The sequence below is a fragment of the Labrus bergylta genome, chromosome 13 (genome assembly GCF_963930695.1).
Source record: "Labrus bergylta chromosome 13, fLabBer1.1, whole genome shotgun sequence".
Taxonomy (NCBI): Eukaryota; Metazoa; Chordata; class Actinopteri; order Labriformes; family Labridae; genus Labrus; species Labrus bergylta.
Genome location: NC_089207.1, coordinates 25768201 through 25786213, shown reverse-complemented (window position 1 = coordinate 25786213; position 18013 = coordinate 25768201). Strand labels below are relative to the sequence as shown.

Below are 18013 nucleotides of genomic sequence, written 5' to 3'. Positions count from 1 at the left end.
CTGACGTTCAAAATGTTTTTTTTGGGGCAAAAGTAGCGGACTCAGTTTTAATGCTAGCGCGACAACATTGATATCATAGGAACTACACTGAATCTGTTGATATCAAATATGTTACTGTAGCTCGCTGGGAAAGACGCTAAATATAGCTCCAAAGTGGACTCTTTTTGACTGCGATGTAATATCTTTTTAGAAAATAGGGTCGTATGAAATCATATCTATGAAGGGGATTAATAAGATATATTTCTACATAAAACACAGATATGATCAAAACGATATTCTTGGCTGAATTCCTCTAACAACTGGTTTAATCTACAGCCTGCCACATCTCTCACTCCTGACTCGACTGACTGCTGAAAGATCAATCCAGTCGAGAGGTGGTGGGAGGACTAAACCATTCTGCACATTCAGAAGGGGGGGAGAGGGCCTTTTAGAGAGACTCCACATTTTTTCCAGAAAGGAATTCTGAATGTTTGTTTATTTATTCAGACAATTCTAGTTATCTTATTGCGTTAATAACATAGAGAAAAAAGAGAAATAAGAAATACATTTTTATTTCAGGCCCATGAAGGGCCTCCCACCCCACTAGAGCCCTGGGTAGTCAGTCCCACTTATCCCCCCACTACAACGCCCCTGCATATGTACAGCACGCATGACTTGTAGGCTATTGTTTGTGATATTATATATTTTTTAAAGCCTACTATTCTCATCAAAATTACTAACTAGATTAAGGTATACTATAAAAATAGAAACAAGGATATTAATAGAAATTTACAGAAGCGTATTGCATTCATGTGGAGAGTTGTTTTTTTTTGCCTGGTTTCTTGTTATTATGAGATAAAGATGTCGTCATTACGAGATAAAGATCTCGTTATAACAAGAAAAGCATTAGGGTGGTGGCTATGAGGAGGCACAGGTTTGTTTATGGGAGTGCACAGTACACCAGCGGCAGCTCATTACAAGGTGGAGAATCAGGTATTAGCTATAGTAATTGTTAATTGGCTAACTTGTTAAATGTATGTGTTTGTGTAACATTATACCAGAATGGTATCTTATTAATGGCTTTTTATCATTTAATGAAAGAACCTTAACGCCTTCAGATGCCTGCGCAAAGTTGACATGCTCATGATAATACCATCTATGTTACTCAAAGACACTAATATTTCCCAATGTCTTAACCCAAGATGGAAATAAAACGCAATCAAATCAATAACTCTGGTCATCGTTGCCTTTTCTTCCTCCCTCCTCTGCCTGCCACAATGCAAACTTCATTACCCCTCTAGTATCATTTTAGTCTGTTATGTGATCTTTTCTCGTAATAACGAGATCTTTTCTCGTAATAACAAGATCTTTTCTCGTTATAATGAGATCTTTTCTCGTAATAACGAGATCTTTTTTTCTCGGAATAACGAGATCTTTTCTCGGAATAACGAGATCTTTTCTCGTTATAACGAGATCTTTTCTCGTAATAACGAGATCTTTTCTCGTAATAAAGACATCTTTATCTCGTAATAACGACATCTTTTCTCGTAATAACAAGATCTTTTCTCGTTATAACGAGAGCTTTTCTCGTAATAACGACATCTTTATCTCGTTATAACGAGATCTTTTCTCGTTATAATGAGATCTTTTCTCGTAATAACGAGATCTTTATCTCGTAACAACAAGAAACCAGGCAAAAAAAAAAATTCTCCACATGAATGCAATACGCTGCCGTAGAAATTCACCACGTTCGGAGTTAAATTTTCACTTTAAATATGAATTTAGCCCCAAGTAGGTGCTTAATATTTTAATAGCTGTACAAAACACCATTGCAACATTACCACGCCCAGTAAGCTACTGTTGGCCTAGACAAATGGCCTCTGATATATAAAAAAACATTTATTTCATGTTAAATGACTCATCATATCTTCAGTATGATTTCTAGTTTACTTCTTGCACTCTTTAGAATATTATATTTGAATGTTGTGCTTGAGTGTGGTAATCTTCTCCAGATCTTAACACAAGGGCAAACAATAACAGGAAATAGAACTAAACTCTCATATGAAACTTAAACAAGATTCTGTGGGCTCAGTAACTCTTAAATCATGGATATGTTAATGAGGTAAATAAACCTATGGCTCAGACTATTGGTCGTGTAATAATAACATGAAATTAACACTAGAATTCAACATATTCATACATTTCTGTCATTCCAAATGAGCTATTTATGTAGTTGATGAGATATAAAATCAACAGGAACCAGTTGTAACACAGAAGAGACAGACCAGTTTGTTGGGTACAGTACATCAGCATTTATTCCATGCAGTAATTTGCTCTGATTTTATTCCCCCAAGATACCAGTTGCACTGTACACTGGATAATACAGGAAACTGACGGGATTGGTTGATCGTAATGCCATTCAACAGGTAAGAGAGTTGGAAATGAGATTAACAAAGAAAACATATGTTTGATACATGGGATGAGGCAACATGACGTCAACAAGTTAGAGACGATTTCAGAGAGATTCAGATGTAAGTAACTGGTATTTGGATTAAAAAATGAGAGGGAGGGATTTCTGCAGAAGCACCAAAATCGGCATCACACATAACTACAACCCTATTGTTCCGTTAACCCTGCTGAAACAGTTCAGTTACTGACTTTTGGTTGTAGAAGACCTCCGTCAGGTTGACTAAAACCTGAGGAACACTTCATGCTGCTAATCAATACTTCATCCGCAATGAACATCAAGATGACGAGTGGTCCCAAAGAAAAAAAAAGAGATGCTCACTATATGACAATGCTTTTTGTTGAACCGTACTGTAAAAATACTGTCTTCTTCCCATACCAAATCATTGTGCTTTCTTTATATAATACTTCTCAGGAGGAATCACAGGTCATGACATTTCTAAAGCTGCCTGAAATTAAAAAGAACAAAAAACCATAGCATAATAAATTAACTCAATAATCATGTAGGCCAGCTACAAAGAAAAAAAAGAAGAAAAAAATCAATATTAAATTAAAACTTTACAACAATCAGTCATACTTCACAGGATATATGCCAGAAAGATAAACGTTAACAGCTTGATCAAATTACACAGTCATAAGGATACACAAGGTTATTTCACACAAACGTAAACAGAGTGAAGAAGGTTTGAAGGAGGCTAGTGGAAAGGCAGCAGCTGCTGAGCCTTTCCAAAGCTGTCAGGCAAAAGGTAATTTATTCATCAGTACTGGTTTAGATTCTACGATCATATGACTCACACCCTCCTGCAGTGTTCAATACTGATGTGATACGGATTAAGGAATTTCCTGCTTATTTCAAACCAGTTGGCTGGTCGTCAGCGACAGAAACTTGAGGCTTCTGTCTGAGCTGTGCAATACGTTAAAGAGAGAGGACAAAAACAGGTTACATTACATTTACAGTTGATTATATACAGGAGTAACTAACACTGAGATGAGGTTGTTGAAAGCCGAGAGCTTAATGGCTCTGTGGCCTTGTCTCTGGCTTTTTATTCCTAACTTAGAAACTCAGCCGTCTGCATACACTTGAGCTGACATCTTGACATCGTTAACGTTAAATTCAACCCTGGCTGGCAGTTATTTCAACTGCACAGTAATTAATTAAAGTGGGATGACAAACACTCTCACAGGGGTGAAAAATAAAGCTCTCTCAGGTGCAGTATCCCATTTCAAAGACAACAAGACAAAAAGTGAAATTGCTGGGATTCTTGGATTTGGATGCTCATGGGAAGATAATATCCCTTGGGTAAGGGGAAAAAAAGAGAAAAGAATGGAGTCATGATAATTACAAAAACACATGGAAAAGCTATTGTAACTGTCTCCATCTAGTGGCTGTGGATATATTGCTCCTGCTCTAAATCGGCAACATAAAACCTGAGCATCAATCTCTGGAAAGGCAAGTTCACAAAGTAGGGACAATATAAAAAATAAAGCTTATATTTTAAGCTGTTGTACACCTCCTGCTCCTATCTAGCCACCAGTCACTCTGTTGTGTCTAGCCTGCTAGACTACTACATGCCCAGTCTACATTATTGCTGTTTTACGACTACAGCATAGATGAACATTTATTGGACGCTGCGTGTTAGACAGTATAAATTACCCTGCTAGAAAATGGAACATGGAAGATGCTGCACTGAGTAGTTTCAAGAAAGGGGATACTGCACCTGGATTGTAACTAAACCGCTCTGAATCTTTACATAGACATTAATGTCTGTTACAGCGATAAAAGGGTTGAACATCAAGGCTACCTGTAAGACTTTTTTTTTTCCTATAATAATCCTGCACGGTCCTTATTAAGTGCCACCCTAAGAAGATTCCTACATACAACAATTGGTCCAATCCAGTTTCTCACAGTCCTCCAAACGATCCTGAGATGAGACTTGAAACTGTAGTATCTAATGGAGAGGAACGGCCTTCATCATAACACACACGCACGCACGCGCGCACGCACGCACGCGCGCACACACACACACACACTTATAACTCCCTTAAGAACTCTGGGTCATGACATCTGATTTATGATGACAATGACGTTGGCGTGTCTCGGAGAAGGATGAGCTGCATCACAAAGGAACAGACTCTTTTTTTTTTGGGGTGTTTTTTTTTTCTTCTTCGCTGATGCTCTGCCAGCTTGTCCCGCTTCATGCAGTCTTCCTGCAGCCTTGTGAATTTTGCAAGCCGCACAAGCATGCTAGTACAGTTCAGCATGAGCCTTGATGACTGGACACTGTTTCTAGGGAGGGAGGAAGAGACTTAGGGAGAGAGTCCGGTAGCGAGGCAGGTTGTTCATGCTGGTGTTTTGCACTGTTTTCATGAGCTCCCTCTTCCCCACTCAGTGTGGTGGGGACGGGATGGAAGTCAGGGAGGTGGGTTTCTGAGGCTCTGCGCTGTAAACTAATGATAAAGCCTTTTGATCTTAATCAGAGCACGTCTCTCTGTTGGGTTTTCTAAGAGCCAGATCAACAATTGCAGGGATGTCACTCCACCATTCTAGCTTTCTGACATCTTATTATCCTTTGCATCTTTGTCCAGTCTCAATCTATAGACAATGCACAGTTTGCCCAGTTTTAAAATGTCTTCCTCTGTTTGGATCAGAGAATATTCATAAGGTCATCATTTTACTTCAAAACGCAGAAAAAATAAATTATGAGACTATCTACATTATCATTCAAAAGGGAATCCCTGCCATGGGTTGCCTGGATGCTGTGCTAGAGATGGGGCAGACTGGGTCTAATGAAGGGGGGGGGGGGGGGGGGGGGGGGGGACAAGGGGGGTCCTGGGAGAGATTGCATGGGGCTTTGCTATAGGGAGCTTTGTTTACAATGTGGTCCTCTTATTGCTGTGTTTTCTGCAGAGCAGAATGGGACACGATGGCCTCCAGGCAAAAACAGAACTAAGCCCTGGGGACCTTTTCACCACGAAGATGGAGCCCCAGCTTTGTTGTTTCTGATGGTGGCGTCTGAACACTCTGCTTCTGATGAATCACAGTCTGAGTCCCCAAACTGTAGTGGATTCTGGGAGAATAATGAGAACGAAAAACAAGAAGAGATGTAAGCATGGATCCAATAATAGGGGGATAGATTAACTCTTATCAATTTTAAAATCTTATCATGGTGTTTTTGTGACCCAACTGTGAACACATACATTTTTTTCCCTTCTGTACTTAATAAAGAGCCAATATTTTTCTGTATCCTCGACTGTAATGTTATATAACTCTTTTATTCAGTTTATTTTATCTGTTCTGTAACATTGTTTAGTGGAAAGCCCTTTGAAGTTATTATTACTATTATTAGGTGCTACCAAAGCAATGAACAAATTAAGACGGAAACCTATTGATGGCGCTAGATGACAAGTTAGGGATGACCAGTAATGGTGATCTAATGAGGAAATGTATGTCTGTGCTTAATTTAATTCTATTCCATCCAATAGGTGTTGAGACTTTTCTCACAAATGAGAATCTGCAGCCGCACGATTCATATTCTAGGATACAAAGGGGTCTATAAGAAATTTGAAATAAATGTAAAAGGTGTTCAGATATTTTATTGTGGACTAAAAGGTTTGGCGGACAAGCTGACACTCTGATGTGTGTTGAACAATGAAAACACCGAGCCAACATGATAGCACATCCACAATGCTGACCTCGTAGCTGTGTTCGTCAGAGCACAGTTTTCCCAGTGAGATCTGGGTCTTCACCCTACGGACAGCACACTCCTTGTCAGACAGGCCGTCTGACTGGGTGGAGATGTCGATGGGGATGTCCGGTGTGTGCGACAGCAGCTCATCCAGGTGCTCCTCCTGGCTGGCGCTCATCCTCTCTAGGGGTCCGCTGTGGGAGTGGTCGCTGGTGTTTCCCTCTTCGCCGTCGGACACGGACAGGTTTTCTGAACTGAAGGTGGAGTAGGACTGAAAGCTGCTCATGCAGCGATGAGGTCTTCGAGGAAGAGAAAAAGGTACATTTTAGACACTGTTCATATGCATTTGATTCCTTGAATACATATTGTAATCTACATGATGATTGCTGTGGTTAAAATTAGGAGAGTCTTTTATTTTCTTGTGTTGAAAAACATGATATGATAGTATTAGATCAAGGTGGAACATTTGATGATTAACTGAGCTTTACCTCTGTCTTCTTGGAAACTCCACTTCACTATCTACCTCCCCCTCCTCCTCTTCAGATGACTCATCGCCTCCCTGCAAGAGAGACAATCACAGCTGTTACTACATCAGCTTCACAGTTTTATACCACAAACACTCACCACAGGGTCAGTCACGAGAGGACTCCAGCTGTGCTCACCTTCCTGAGAGGTCTGAGAATGCGGGGCAGGGCAGAGGGGAGGGTGTGTGTGTGTTCCGATGCGTCACGTTCCTGTGGCTCGGTCTTTTTGGTGGCCTCGCTGTCTGTAGTTTGGTCTTTGCCGGGAGCCCCCAAAAAGGACTGGGTGCTTTCCTGCGTGTTGAGCAGTGAGTAGTGAGGTAACTCTGGGTGGTTTGATACTGGAGGGGTCTCCTGACAGTGAAGGCATCCAGGGAAGGGGTGAGCCTGACAGCAGGGACACAGAGAGCCAGCACCAGCACCTGGGACGTGGTTGGAGCTGGTGGATGAAGTCCTCTGTCGCGTGTCTGCGTCCACCGCGGTGGATATGAGGTCGGGGCTGGATTCAGAAACGCGGCGCTGCAGGTGGTCCGTCTGGGGGCTGCGGAGGGCAGCCGCGGGGCCGAAGTAGCGTAGGTTATTGGCACAGTTGACAACGGCCTGTTCGCGGCCCTTCAAGGGGAGGAGGGCCCCCTCAGGTAGTGTGTGGTGGTGGTGATGGTGGAACTGTTGCTCCTGAAGAGACTGTGTGTCCTCTGAGGCTCCAGCTATAGACTTCAACAGCCCAGGGAACTCACTGTGGCTGCCTTTGCTGTTGGCGCGGCGGTGGCGAGGCTTGCTTCTGTATCGGGCTTTGCCGGGAGGCGTTGAGACTTTAGGGCTTGCCGATAGTGGCGAGGGGGAGGGAAGAGAGTCGACACTGGGGATGCCATCAGAACGAAGCAAGTCGGGCCTGAAAGAAATGCATTCAGCAACGTTACTGTTATGCAACATGAATGATTCAATAACAAAAAGTTCTTTATCCTACTCTACTGAGCCTTGTCACTTATTTAAATGAATGTTAATCTCATCGAGGAGAAACTGCAAATGATAATGGATGTGTAGCATTAGAAACAAATGTGCTTTTTTTACGCTACATACCTTTTAGCGGATGGCATCCCCGGTTTGTGGGAAATGCTTCCTTTCTTCTTGATAAGCTTCTCTACGGCGTTGGACCTGACGATGGGTCGGACCAGGTGGCGCTTATATGTCCCGGGATATTTCTTCTCCACTGCTTGCTCTCTCCTGTAGAGGGGACAGAATTAGTTTGGGGTTTTCATGACAGTTAAAATAACTTTTCTTTTCATTTTAGGTTATCCTACAGTGATAAGAGAAGGTACACAGCAATTGTTTGTTTGTTTGTTTGTTTTATTTGGATCCCCATTAGCTTCAGCATAGCGAGAAGCTATTCTTCCTGTAAGTAATATTTCAGAAGAGGAAGAAAATTAATATGGATCAAAAAACAGGTCAAGGACAGGCAACAAAACATCAACACTTGAATGCGTTTTATTCCTCTTTCTCAGCAAAAACAAATACATGCCAAAGAAGGCTTGGGTGGAAATATGTAAAAAAGTGATGTGACTCATATGCCCTGTTGTTCTAGTGAATTCAAAACCAAACCAAAACACTGACTACTGTTCTCTCTCTTCTTACTATAACATCAGTTATCTCCCCAGTAACTGTTATAATTTCAGATATAAAATCACTTGAAATACCTCAGTGGAGGAGGTAAGTGGTGGTAGATGATAAAGAAAACATGAGTACAATAGTAGTAAAGCTGACCAATGACTACTGTGATAAATTGTTTACATACTTCATTAGTTCTTTCTCCCGGACCTCCAGCTGCAGCATGATGGCGCTGAGCTCCATGTAGAGATTGTTTGCTCGTTCTAGTTTCCTCTCATAGTGCTCCCGGATGTCCAGAGCATGCCTGAATGTGTGCAGAAAAAGCAGGCAAAATGATTACTCTCAACAGTTTGAACTTTAATTTCAAAAATCTAATTGTCCTTAATATATAGGATTCTTTATGAAATCAGGAGAAACTGACATCATGTCATCAGCAGACAAAATTTTCACTTTTGCTTTCTTTTACTGTAGAGTTGGAGATCTTTCTCTCTGGCTCTTATTTATTACACACCTCAGTTCATCCCTCCGGCGCCGGATGAGCTCTTCATCCAGCCTGTGGATACAGGTGCCTTCACTCTTGATCTTCTCGAAATGTTTCTTCACCTCCTCTCTCCATTCTGACTGTAATTTAGATGAACAGTAAATATCACATCAAATGTAGATTCTCAGCACTGTAACTAAAATAACATTATCATCTAGAATAAATCTAAGCAGTCTAGAGCTTGAGCACAACACTCAGTGTAAGGGCAATATTTTAGGAAAAGAAGCCTGTACAATCCTCAGACTGATTTGTAGTAACAGTGCAGACCTGAGACTTGAAGTAGGTCTCCTGGGGAGCTCCCAGGACATCAGCAGAGGCAATGTCCAGATGTAATAGGATCTGACGAAATGAAGGCCTATTCCTAGGTTTGCCTTGCCTGGCAAAGGATCAGCAAAATCAGCAGAAGGAAGGGAGAGCAGATGTGATTAAAACTCAAATACACAATGAAAAAAACCTTCTCAAAGAATTAGCTTTCAGGACACCCTTTGTGGTGCATGGTTAGCATTTTTTTAAAGGTCACATATCATACTCCATTTAAACCAGTTTGAATTCAGTATCAGACGTCCCCAAAACATGACACTTAAGTTTCTTGCTCAAAGTCCACTCAGATTGTTATCATGCCTATAAACCCCTCTATACTAGCCCTGCTCAGAACAGGCTGTTTCTGTGTCTGTAGCTGTGTCTGACCATTCCCCTCTCTTAAAGGGGATTGCAAGGCAGACTCAGAGGGCAGCACAAACACCTAGCTGTGGGAGTGTCATCCACCTGAGGGAGGGGTTACTGCCCTTTGTGATACCATTAAGGGAAAATCTCCAAACGGCCTGTTTGAGCACACATTTTCCTGAAAGGAAAAGAGGATGGACCTTTTTTCATGATTGAGGAGTCTGTAGACATGTTAGGGCCACATATGAGTGCTAGAAAACCATGTTAAAGTGTAACATAATATGTGACCTTTAATACAGATGCTGACCCCAAACCATTTGAACATCAACTGTGAGTATGATGAGAGCAGAAATGATGTTTCATCACACCCACCATGTTTGCTTCATGAGGATTTTAAAGCCATCGGGGCAGGTGGAGGGAACAGGAAGGTGGAGACTGTTGCTGCCAACACCCCAAATAATGGCAGAGGAATCCACGTCTTTGTAGGGAATCTCTCCAGTCAGAAGCTCCCATAACACAACACCAAAGGACCTACAGAGCACAAGGAGAGTGAATCAGGTCTGTACATGGTAACAATCTACAGAAGGATTGTAAAGTAGGAGACTATTAGTGACGATTAAAAGTTTTAATCGCGTTAATCGCATGAGTTCCTGTGATTAATCACGATTAATCGCATTGTTATACGCAAAATCCAATAATGAATTCAAAAGTAGTGTATAGCACACTTTTATTGTAAATGTACTTCTCAACTTAAACAACGTAATCAAAGCAAATAAATACAAAACTAAAGCTTATTGCATTGGTTGCAGTGTGGACACAGAGTGGTGTGGGTCTCCTCTCTGCTCTCTGACTGCAGCTGGGTCTGCTGCTCGAGGCTACACTGACAGCCTGTGAGTGCTTTTGGAAGGAGGAGGGGCTCACGGCAGCACCCGCTGCTCGTTGAGGACAGTGACTGCAGAGCAATACGTGCTTTCACGTCAGTTTCTTACACCAAAAAAGTCTCCAATAACACCAGAAAAAGTCGCTAGATTTGTCGCTAGTAGCTGTTGACAAAAAAAGTCGCCAAGGGGGTTTGGAAAGTCGCCAGATTTAGCGAGAAAGTCGTCAAGTTGGCAACACTGTTTCCTCTTTCCTGTGAGCGCCGCAGCAGACATGCGCAGCAGTAAGCAACATACTAGACTCGCTCACGATAGAATTTTACAAAATAAAAGCCAGTGAGCAACAGACTTTTACAATAAGAAAATAAATAATAAAAACTGCGTTAATGCGAGATAAAATAATTGTCGGCGATAATTAATTAATGAGTTAACGCGAAAATAACGCGTTAACGTGCCCAGCCCTAATAAAAACACTTAAACAGTCTTTCAATTTTGTAGCTTTTTGTCAAGTTCAAGCTTGAATTGTCATAACCTGCATATTTACATCTTTATTAATTATTTCTTAGAATATAATATAGTAACGTAAATATGCACAATTTTAGCACTCACCATATATCTACTTTTTCAGATACAGGCTCATTTCGTATCACTTCTGGGGCCATCCAGGCCACCGTACCAGCAAATGACATCTTTGTACTTTTGTCACTGAGCTCTTTGGACGTTCCGAAGTCAGAGATTTTCACAGTGTCGTTGTGGGTCACCAAAACACTAAAACACACAGAAAACACACAAGCACACACGTGTTAAAACCAATCATATCAGGGGATAGCAGTGTCAGACTGACATTAAACCAGGTCAAATGACCTGAGTTAAACAATCCTTTTTTTCTATTTTTTCAAACTTTCCTCCGTTCTGGAAGAGGAATGAGATTTTCTTCTAATTTGGCAGAATTTTAATCTTTAAGCCTAAAAGACTCAGCTTTGTCAGAAGCATTTCTGCATCTGAATCACTCCATTAGCTAAATGAGACTGACCTTTCCTGCACATTCAGCCTGCTATCATTCTGCTGACTAATACAGTGTTCAGCACTGCTGCAGCATGATAATATTGATTAGAGGAACAGGGCTACAGTGTGCGCAGGATGAGACAGGATGAGCAGCATGAGACAGGACACTGTGTCTTACTTGTAAGTTAAGGGGACAAGCTTTTTATTAATTCTGAGAATGGCATTTAATTTAATGTCAGAGCAGCCACAGCTGAAAGGAAGAATTGTTTTTGTTGCAATGGGCCAACAAAAACTAAACAAGGCTGCTAAGCGCTTTTCGTGAGATTAACGGATCAGCTGATCTATAACCGTGACAACACCAAAAAAACATACAGTACTCTTTTGTAGATCTGGGGAAATATCAATTTTATTGTGATTCATACTGTAGATATTTCACTGAATAAGACCCACAGTGACTAAACCTAGTCATTAATAAGGCTTCTGCTCAGAGTTTTTTTTTTCTAACTGCACAAGTTTAAAATCAGTCTGTTTTCTCTTAATATAACTAGAAAAGAGAATACTCACTTGGGAGACTTGAGGTCTCTGTGGATGATTTTGTGCAGGTGTAGGTAGTTCATGCCGCTGGCGATGCCTGAGGCCCAGTCCACCAGCAGCCTCGGGGTCACCTTCCTCCCCGCTCTCAACACCTCATACAGCTGGCCCTGAGCGCAGTACTCCATGATGATGCAGTAACAAGGTGCCTGCGTGCACACACCCCTGGACAAAACACAGGAATGACATTTATTATTATTATTATTCCCCGGCTGGAAAAAAATGAGTCAACATTTGTTTACACACACGTAAGGCAGACTTACTTGAAGCTGATGATATTTGGATGTTTGAGTTTTCGCAGGGGTTTTATGTCCGTCTCCTTCTGCTCGCGCACCTTCTTGATGGCCACCTCCTCAGAGCGGAACTTTCCCAAGAAGACGGCTCCTTGTGCACCGCTGCCGAGCCACTGCAGCTCTGAAATCTCCTCGAATGGAACCTCCCACATGTCTGGAAACAAGTCAATCATATTTGTAAATACAGAAGCGTATTAGGTATTGTGCCTTTAGAGGTATAAACAATTAGTTTTTACTTAATGCTGTCATACGTTCTCTTTGAAATGAAGTGAATCCTATTGGGTACATAGATAACACTTATCTTGTTGGTATGATCGTGTGAGGCTGTAAGAAACTGCTAGTTAGCTTAGCTAAGCAAAAAGACTCGATCACGGGGGAACCGCAGGAACAACAAAGATCAAACTACCAACACCTGTAAAGTTCACATATTATCACGTTAAAACTTGTTTATTTCTATCCTTTATTCAAAACAAAAAGTAATAGAGACATTTATCATTTGAAAGGGTTTATGTTTTGGTTTACTGCTTAGCTAGGTGCTATTACTTCCTTTATTCTCTGATGGTTTCTTGCAACCTCACATCAATGACAAATCATTGTGAAAGATGTGAAACAAATAAAGGTTGATTTATTACTATAAAAGGTTCTATCCTAAGAGAAATAGTGACAGTTATAGGACTATACACATGCCATGTAGTGTCAGTCACCTGTAAACATCCATAAAAAAGACACACAACACATGTGGATAACATAAAAAAATATTTTTTTTAGCCTTGTGCACAACTGCTACAAATGTCTCAGATGTTGTATAAATAGTGCGTCATATGTAATCCACTTTCCTTATTAGGTTTAAAAACAGGCAAAGAGTAGAAACTACGCAGCTAACATCTTCATCCCTTAACGTTTGGACATTAGCTGGCCGAGCCTCGTTCTGTCTAACCTCGACTTGCATCCTCTGTGTGCAGCCTGCAGCAAGGTGAGTCTACCTAAACCACGACCTCAATTCAAACTGACAGCAGTACAGTTTCACCCACTACAGCAATATTGTGAATCTGGGGATGGCTATTTAATTAAGGTTGTAGACTACATTAGGAGAAATGAGACTAACCTTGCTGTTGCAGCTTGTATTCTGTCGAGTATGTCTTCCCGATGATGTTCCAGACGGGCCGCAGACAGCCAAACAACCCCTCTAAGAAGCCGCCCGAACCAGGACCTGCTCTCTGGAAGTGCAGCTTGATGTCATCAGGGTGGTGGGGGTGGTGGTTCTGCCTCCCCTCTCCACTGTGATCCATGGGACAGTCCCCTTCTTCCATCTGCTCCTCCATCCCACTCCCACACCCACACCCGCCATGCTCACATGAGGCCGGTGACACAGCCTCCTCGTGGTCGTGCTCCTGCAGCTGGAGCACGCTGTTGTCAAAGTGTCCGCCCTCGCTCCTTGTGGAATCCACGCTCAAAGCTACGTGAGGGGGAGTTATACCCCCCAGCATTGAGTCCTCATCCTGAATAGGCGTCTGTAGCGTCTGCAGGGGAACGGGCAGGTGTGTGGGCGGGGCCAAGTCTGTGATAATCTGAGGAGGTAGGTTCAAAGGAGGTGCCTGAGGAGGCTGAGGTTGGGTGTTGGGCAAGTTTGTTTTTTTCATTCCGTCCCCAGCCACAGTGAGTTTGAGCTCCTCCTTCAGTTTGCCCACCAGTAGACTGGGGCAGGAAGTCCACGAGAGCACCTCCGGGGAGCTACCCATGTTGTCGTGCATGTGCATGGGCCGCCCAGTGAGGATGGATTGAGTGCGTCCTAACACGAGTGTTCGTCTAAACGCTGAAATTCACCTGCAGAATGTGGAGACAGAAATAATCAGAAAGAAAGACATGTTAGCTAATAATACAGTAGAAGGAAAATATAGCCTAATGCAAATTTAAATTAAAAGAAGATAAGTTAGACCTATTCGGATGCTTGGAACATAAAGGAGGTGCAATATCACACCCGCAAAGACAATGCAATCCTCTCAATTCCTCTCTGAGCTGTGGGATTTCAAGAGCTTACATTTTTTTTCAACTATGGAGAGAAATCACAGCAGGAAGGGGAGGGGTCGGAAATCTGTTTAAATTAGGGCATATTGTAAGAGACAGTTGTTGTACGAACCACACTGCAGAGCACATGAATGTAATTCTTGGAAATTTCTGGGAAACAGTTTGACTAAACCGATCACACAAAGACACACATGCACACACACACGCACACACACACAAGGCTTTACAGTGTTCTATGTGAAGCATAAACAGTATAGCTGGGATTAAAGCGCTCTCTATTTATTAGGACTGCAGAGAGCAAAACATCTGGTGCACACACAGCCCATTCTCACTGCTTAACCAGCGGCCCACCTCAGACCCACAGCAAGATGCTGCTTGACCACTGCGAAGGAGGGGGATACAACACACCTTTCCTAAAAGTCAAAATTTGAAACATAGTTTGTGGATAAAGCAACAAGAAAAACGTGTGTTTGCCTGCTGTAGCCAATGAAAGCCTGAGAAATTAAAATATTACCATAAAAAAACTACATTAAAATACAATATTATTTCAATTAAAGCCTGTCCTCAAATATTAATAAAGTACATGTCACCTCACAGTAAAAAAAAAAAAGAAAAATAGTGGCGGCACTGTCTACAACACCACACAAAGTATATATAGTATAGTAGTATAGGATGAGACAGCTTAATGAACAGACATGGATCAACGGGGGTTATATCGTCTCAACTCAACATCCTTCTACTACCATTTCTAAGATATGAATAGCGTCATACAATCTCACAAATCACAAATTTATCTTACTAAGGAGTTATCGGGTGACCAAAAAATGGGCTTGGACAACAAATGACGGTTAGCTTCTAATGGCTTCTCCGTTTGTGTGGTATGATTTAAAAAATCACTCTTAATGAAGAACAATCGGCAAAAAGGTTATGCTCTATATTAAAGATGGATATAAGAAAACTACTTAATTTGTCATGATTATAAAATCCACTTGTTCTGTTTCTATTTTGAAAAAATAAGACAATCCAGAAGAAACACTCTGTTTCCCCTTCTCTCGTCATGTCAGTGTCTCTGAAAGCGTATTGGTGTGCAATGCTGCCAGTCTGACCTTTTCACCTCTACCACTGGGAAGTGTTCAAATCCTGCACATAGACTCTAATTTGTTGCAACTGTAGAGTACACTGTGTTTGCAGATGGTCATTTATCAAGTCTGGCTGTGCTTGTTTACCAATCTTTGCAAAAAGCACCATAAGCAGTGAATAAATTGCTTTGTGAAAGACTTGATTTCCCCCTCTGTAAACCCATGGGGACATGGCCTGAGAAATCCAATCAAGTTTGAGGGGGCAGTGGAAAACCGTGAGTGACGGACAGAGGAAGGGAGATATTGAGAAGCTGTACAGTCGGGAACAAAAGATCAAAGTCCAGGAGGGAGTAGAGTGAGCTGGCTTTGGTGACGTGGAAGTTTCCTGAAGGGGAGAGGGCAGCTGGGAGGTCCAACAGAAACACACTTCATCTATGCTGCACTCTACGGGAACATTGGCATGAACACACAGCTTTTCCTGTTGGCATAGGTCAAAGTACAATAAAGCTGTGATCCCTTTGATGTAGATAGTGTTACTGCTGAAACGCTGCAAAGCTACAAAACAAACCATGTCTGATACTTTCACTCAAAAATGGACATTATTGTCAAACTAACGAGTATCAGAAGAAAAGAAAAAATCTCCATTAAAACTATTATTTATCATCTGTCTTGCATTATTTCTGTTCAGCCTAGCTTGTTACACAAAAAAGAAAATCCGAAGAGCCGTCTGACATGCTTTGTCCACCCAAAAGTGCTGAAGAAACCCTGACCTTTGTAATGAAACATTTTTTTAAATTTTAGATATAATTTTGTTGTGCCGTTATTAGATAGGACAGTGCAGAGTAGAGACAGAGTCATGCGGGAAAGGAGCCGCAGGTCGGATTAGAACCCGGGCTGCCCGCTTGGACAATGATAGCCTCTATACATGGGGCACCACCTTACTGCTAGGCCATCTGCACCGCATGAAACTTTTTTTAACCAAAGTAATTGTCATAACTATGAATCTTAAATAAACAACCTTAAATGCCTTAAACATTTTGTTGGAACACACAAAACTGCTCATGTTGCTATCTTTGACTAACATACAATTTTGAACTATCAATGCATTGTTGCCTTTGTAGTTGTCTGCCATCTTCACATGTTCATTTACATGAAATCACTTCTTCTTGGTTGCTGAAGCTGCTAGTAACTACCATATAGCATGGATGTTACTCAGTCATTATTAAAAAGCCACAGACAGAATGCCAACCATAAAAACATCTGTGTTTTTTTTAGCCTGGAATGTGATATTGCTTTACATAACAGCACTAACATCATTTATATATATTTTCTAACTCTAATCATTGATTTTAGTTCCGAAAATTGACAAGAACTTGACTGAACCGAAGAAACCCCAACTTTTACCTGCACTCTTGCTAGTATGTCTATGTCAAACCAGCTACTTTGTCTTATTCAAATGTTTCCATTTATAAAGCAACCAGTGAAACAAGAGTGTGTTGACATTTTCCTTGGTGGCCTGTGTGATAGATTATTCCAGGCATAGACTGTCTGTTGTTTAATTAACTGTGATCATTAACTTACACCTGATGCGGAGTGATAAATGTAGTTATACGCCTCAGTGTTGCTGTACTCAAGCACCCATGAAGGTCTCTTGTGCAATCAAATAAAGAGTGTAAACTATCTGTTGTATGGAAAATATAAATTCTCATTTTGATTTGAGAAGAAGAAACACTTTGAGTGGGCTCATGGATTATATGTGCTCAGTGCATTGAATGGCATACACAGTAATAACTGATAGAACATTTAAGGTCAGAGACATTTCAGAGACCCATATTAGTATCTGAACATCTCTTTTAATCTTTTTTGATACCTGACAATAAAACAAAGTTGGGTAAGGGTGAAAAAAAAGTTCCTCAAAGGGACTCAAAGCAGATTTTGCTCAAAGCTAGATGGTCTGCATCCTAACCCTTGGTTCACATAGATGGTGCATATATGTTACATACTGTATCTGCTGAGGGGGTAACCTGAGCGCTGTGAGAGTGTAGGGGCTGCCAGAAGCTCATCTATAATGCAGGCCTGTCTCTAAGCAGGTTGCTGAGAGTGCAGGGGAAGGAGAGAATGCTCTCTCAGGTATCCAATAAATCCGTCCTATCCACAGCCGAGACAATCGAGCTGTTCGTGAAGAGGCCCGAGCTGTAATTCCATCCCACGGGCAATTCTCAGAGCTGAGCTCCTGACGTGGGTCAAGGTGGGTGTGTGTGGTCCACTGGACAAAATACACATTTTACACTTGTAAAAAACAATACATCACCAACAGTAGCCATCTCAACTTCTCAACTTAAGACGAACTACTGAGCACGATTTGACAGAAAATCTGACGTCTGTCAACCTTTTTGAGCTCCCTTTGACCAATTTCTTTCCGTACAAGACTGAGTCTATGCATCTATATCTGACACCAAGAGCAGGAAACAGACCTCTTGCTCTCACCCATTAATCTCTAATGGAAGATCTCTATGTACATAGACTCTAATGAATAATGTCTGTGCTGCATCAAGAAGGGTTTCATTTACAGTCTTTTATTTACAGCACTATCTGAAAGTGACCTTAATTACGCAAAAGGACCCACTGATGTAACAAAAAAAGAAAGATAAGTTACATGTTTTGGATGGAGTAGATGTTGC

At 41.5% G+C, this 18013-nt stretch overlaps 1 protein-coding gene across 4 annotated transcripts in view; it reads right to left on the bottom strand.

Annotated features, from left to right (window-relative positions):
- Window positions 1–2276: 2276 nt before the first annotated feature.
- si:ch211-45c16.2 (mitogen-activated protein kinase kinase kinase 13) overlaps window positions 2277–18013 on the bottom strand; it is a 35084-nt gene continuing 19347 nt past the window's right edge. For all 4 annotated transcript variants that reach the window (XM_020651161.3, XM_020651164.3, XM_065962145.1 and 1 more), the window contains 13 exons: window positions 13334–14052; window positions 12199–12382; window positions 11909–12100; window positions 10949–11107; window positions 9834–9992; window positions 9066–9174; window positions 8769–8878; window positions 8445–8561; window positions 7733–7876; window positions 6794–7544; window positions 6620–6690; window positions 6139–6430; window positions 2277–5513 (listed from right to left, as the gene is read on the bottom strand). In XM_020651161.3, coding sequence (XP_020506817.2) covers window positions 5412–5513; window positions 6139–6430; window positions 6620–6690; window positions 6794–7544; window positions 7733–7876; window positions 8445–8561; window positions 8769–8878; window positions 9066–9174; window positions 9834–9992; window positions 10949–11107; window positions 11909–12100; window positions 12199–12382; window positions 13334–13985 — 3042 coding nt within the window. In that variant the 5' untranslated portion in view covers window positions 13986–14052 and the 3' untranslated portion in view covers window positions 2277–5411. The remainder of the gene's footprint in view (window positions 5514–6138; window positions 6431–6619; window positions 6691–6793; window positions 7545–7732; window positions 7877–8444; window positions 8562–8768; window positions 8879–9065; window positions 9175–9833; window positions 9993–10948; window positions 11108–11908; window positions 12101–12198; window positions 12383–13333; window positions 14053–18013) is intronic.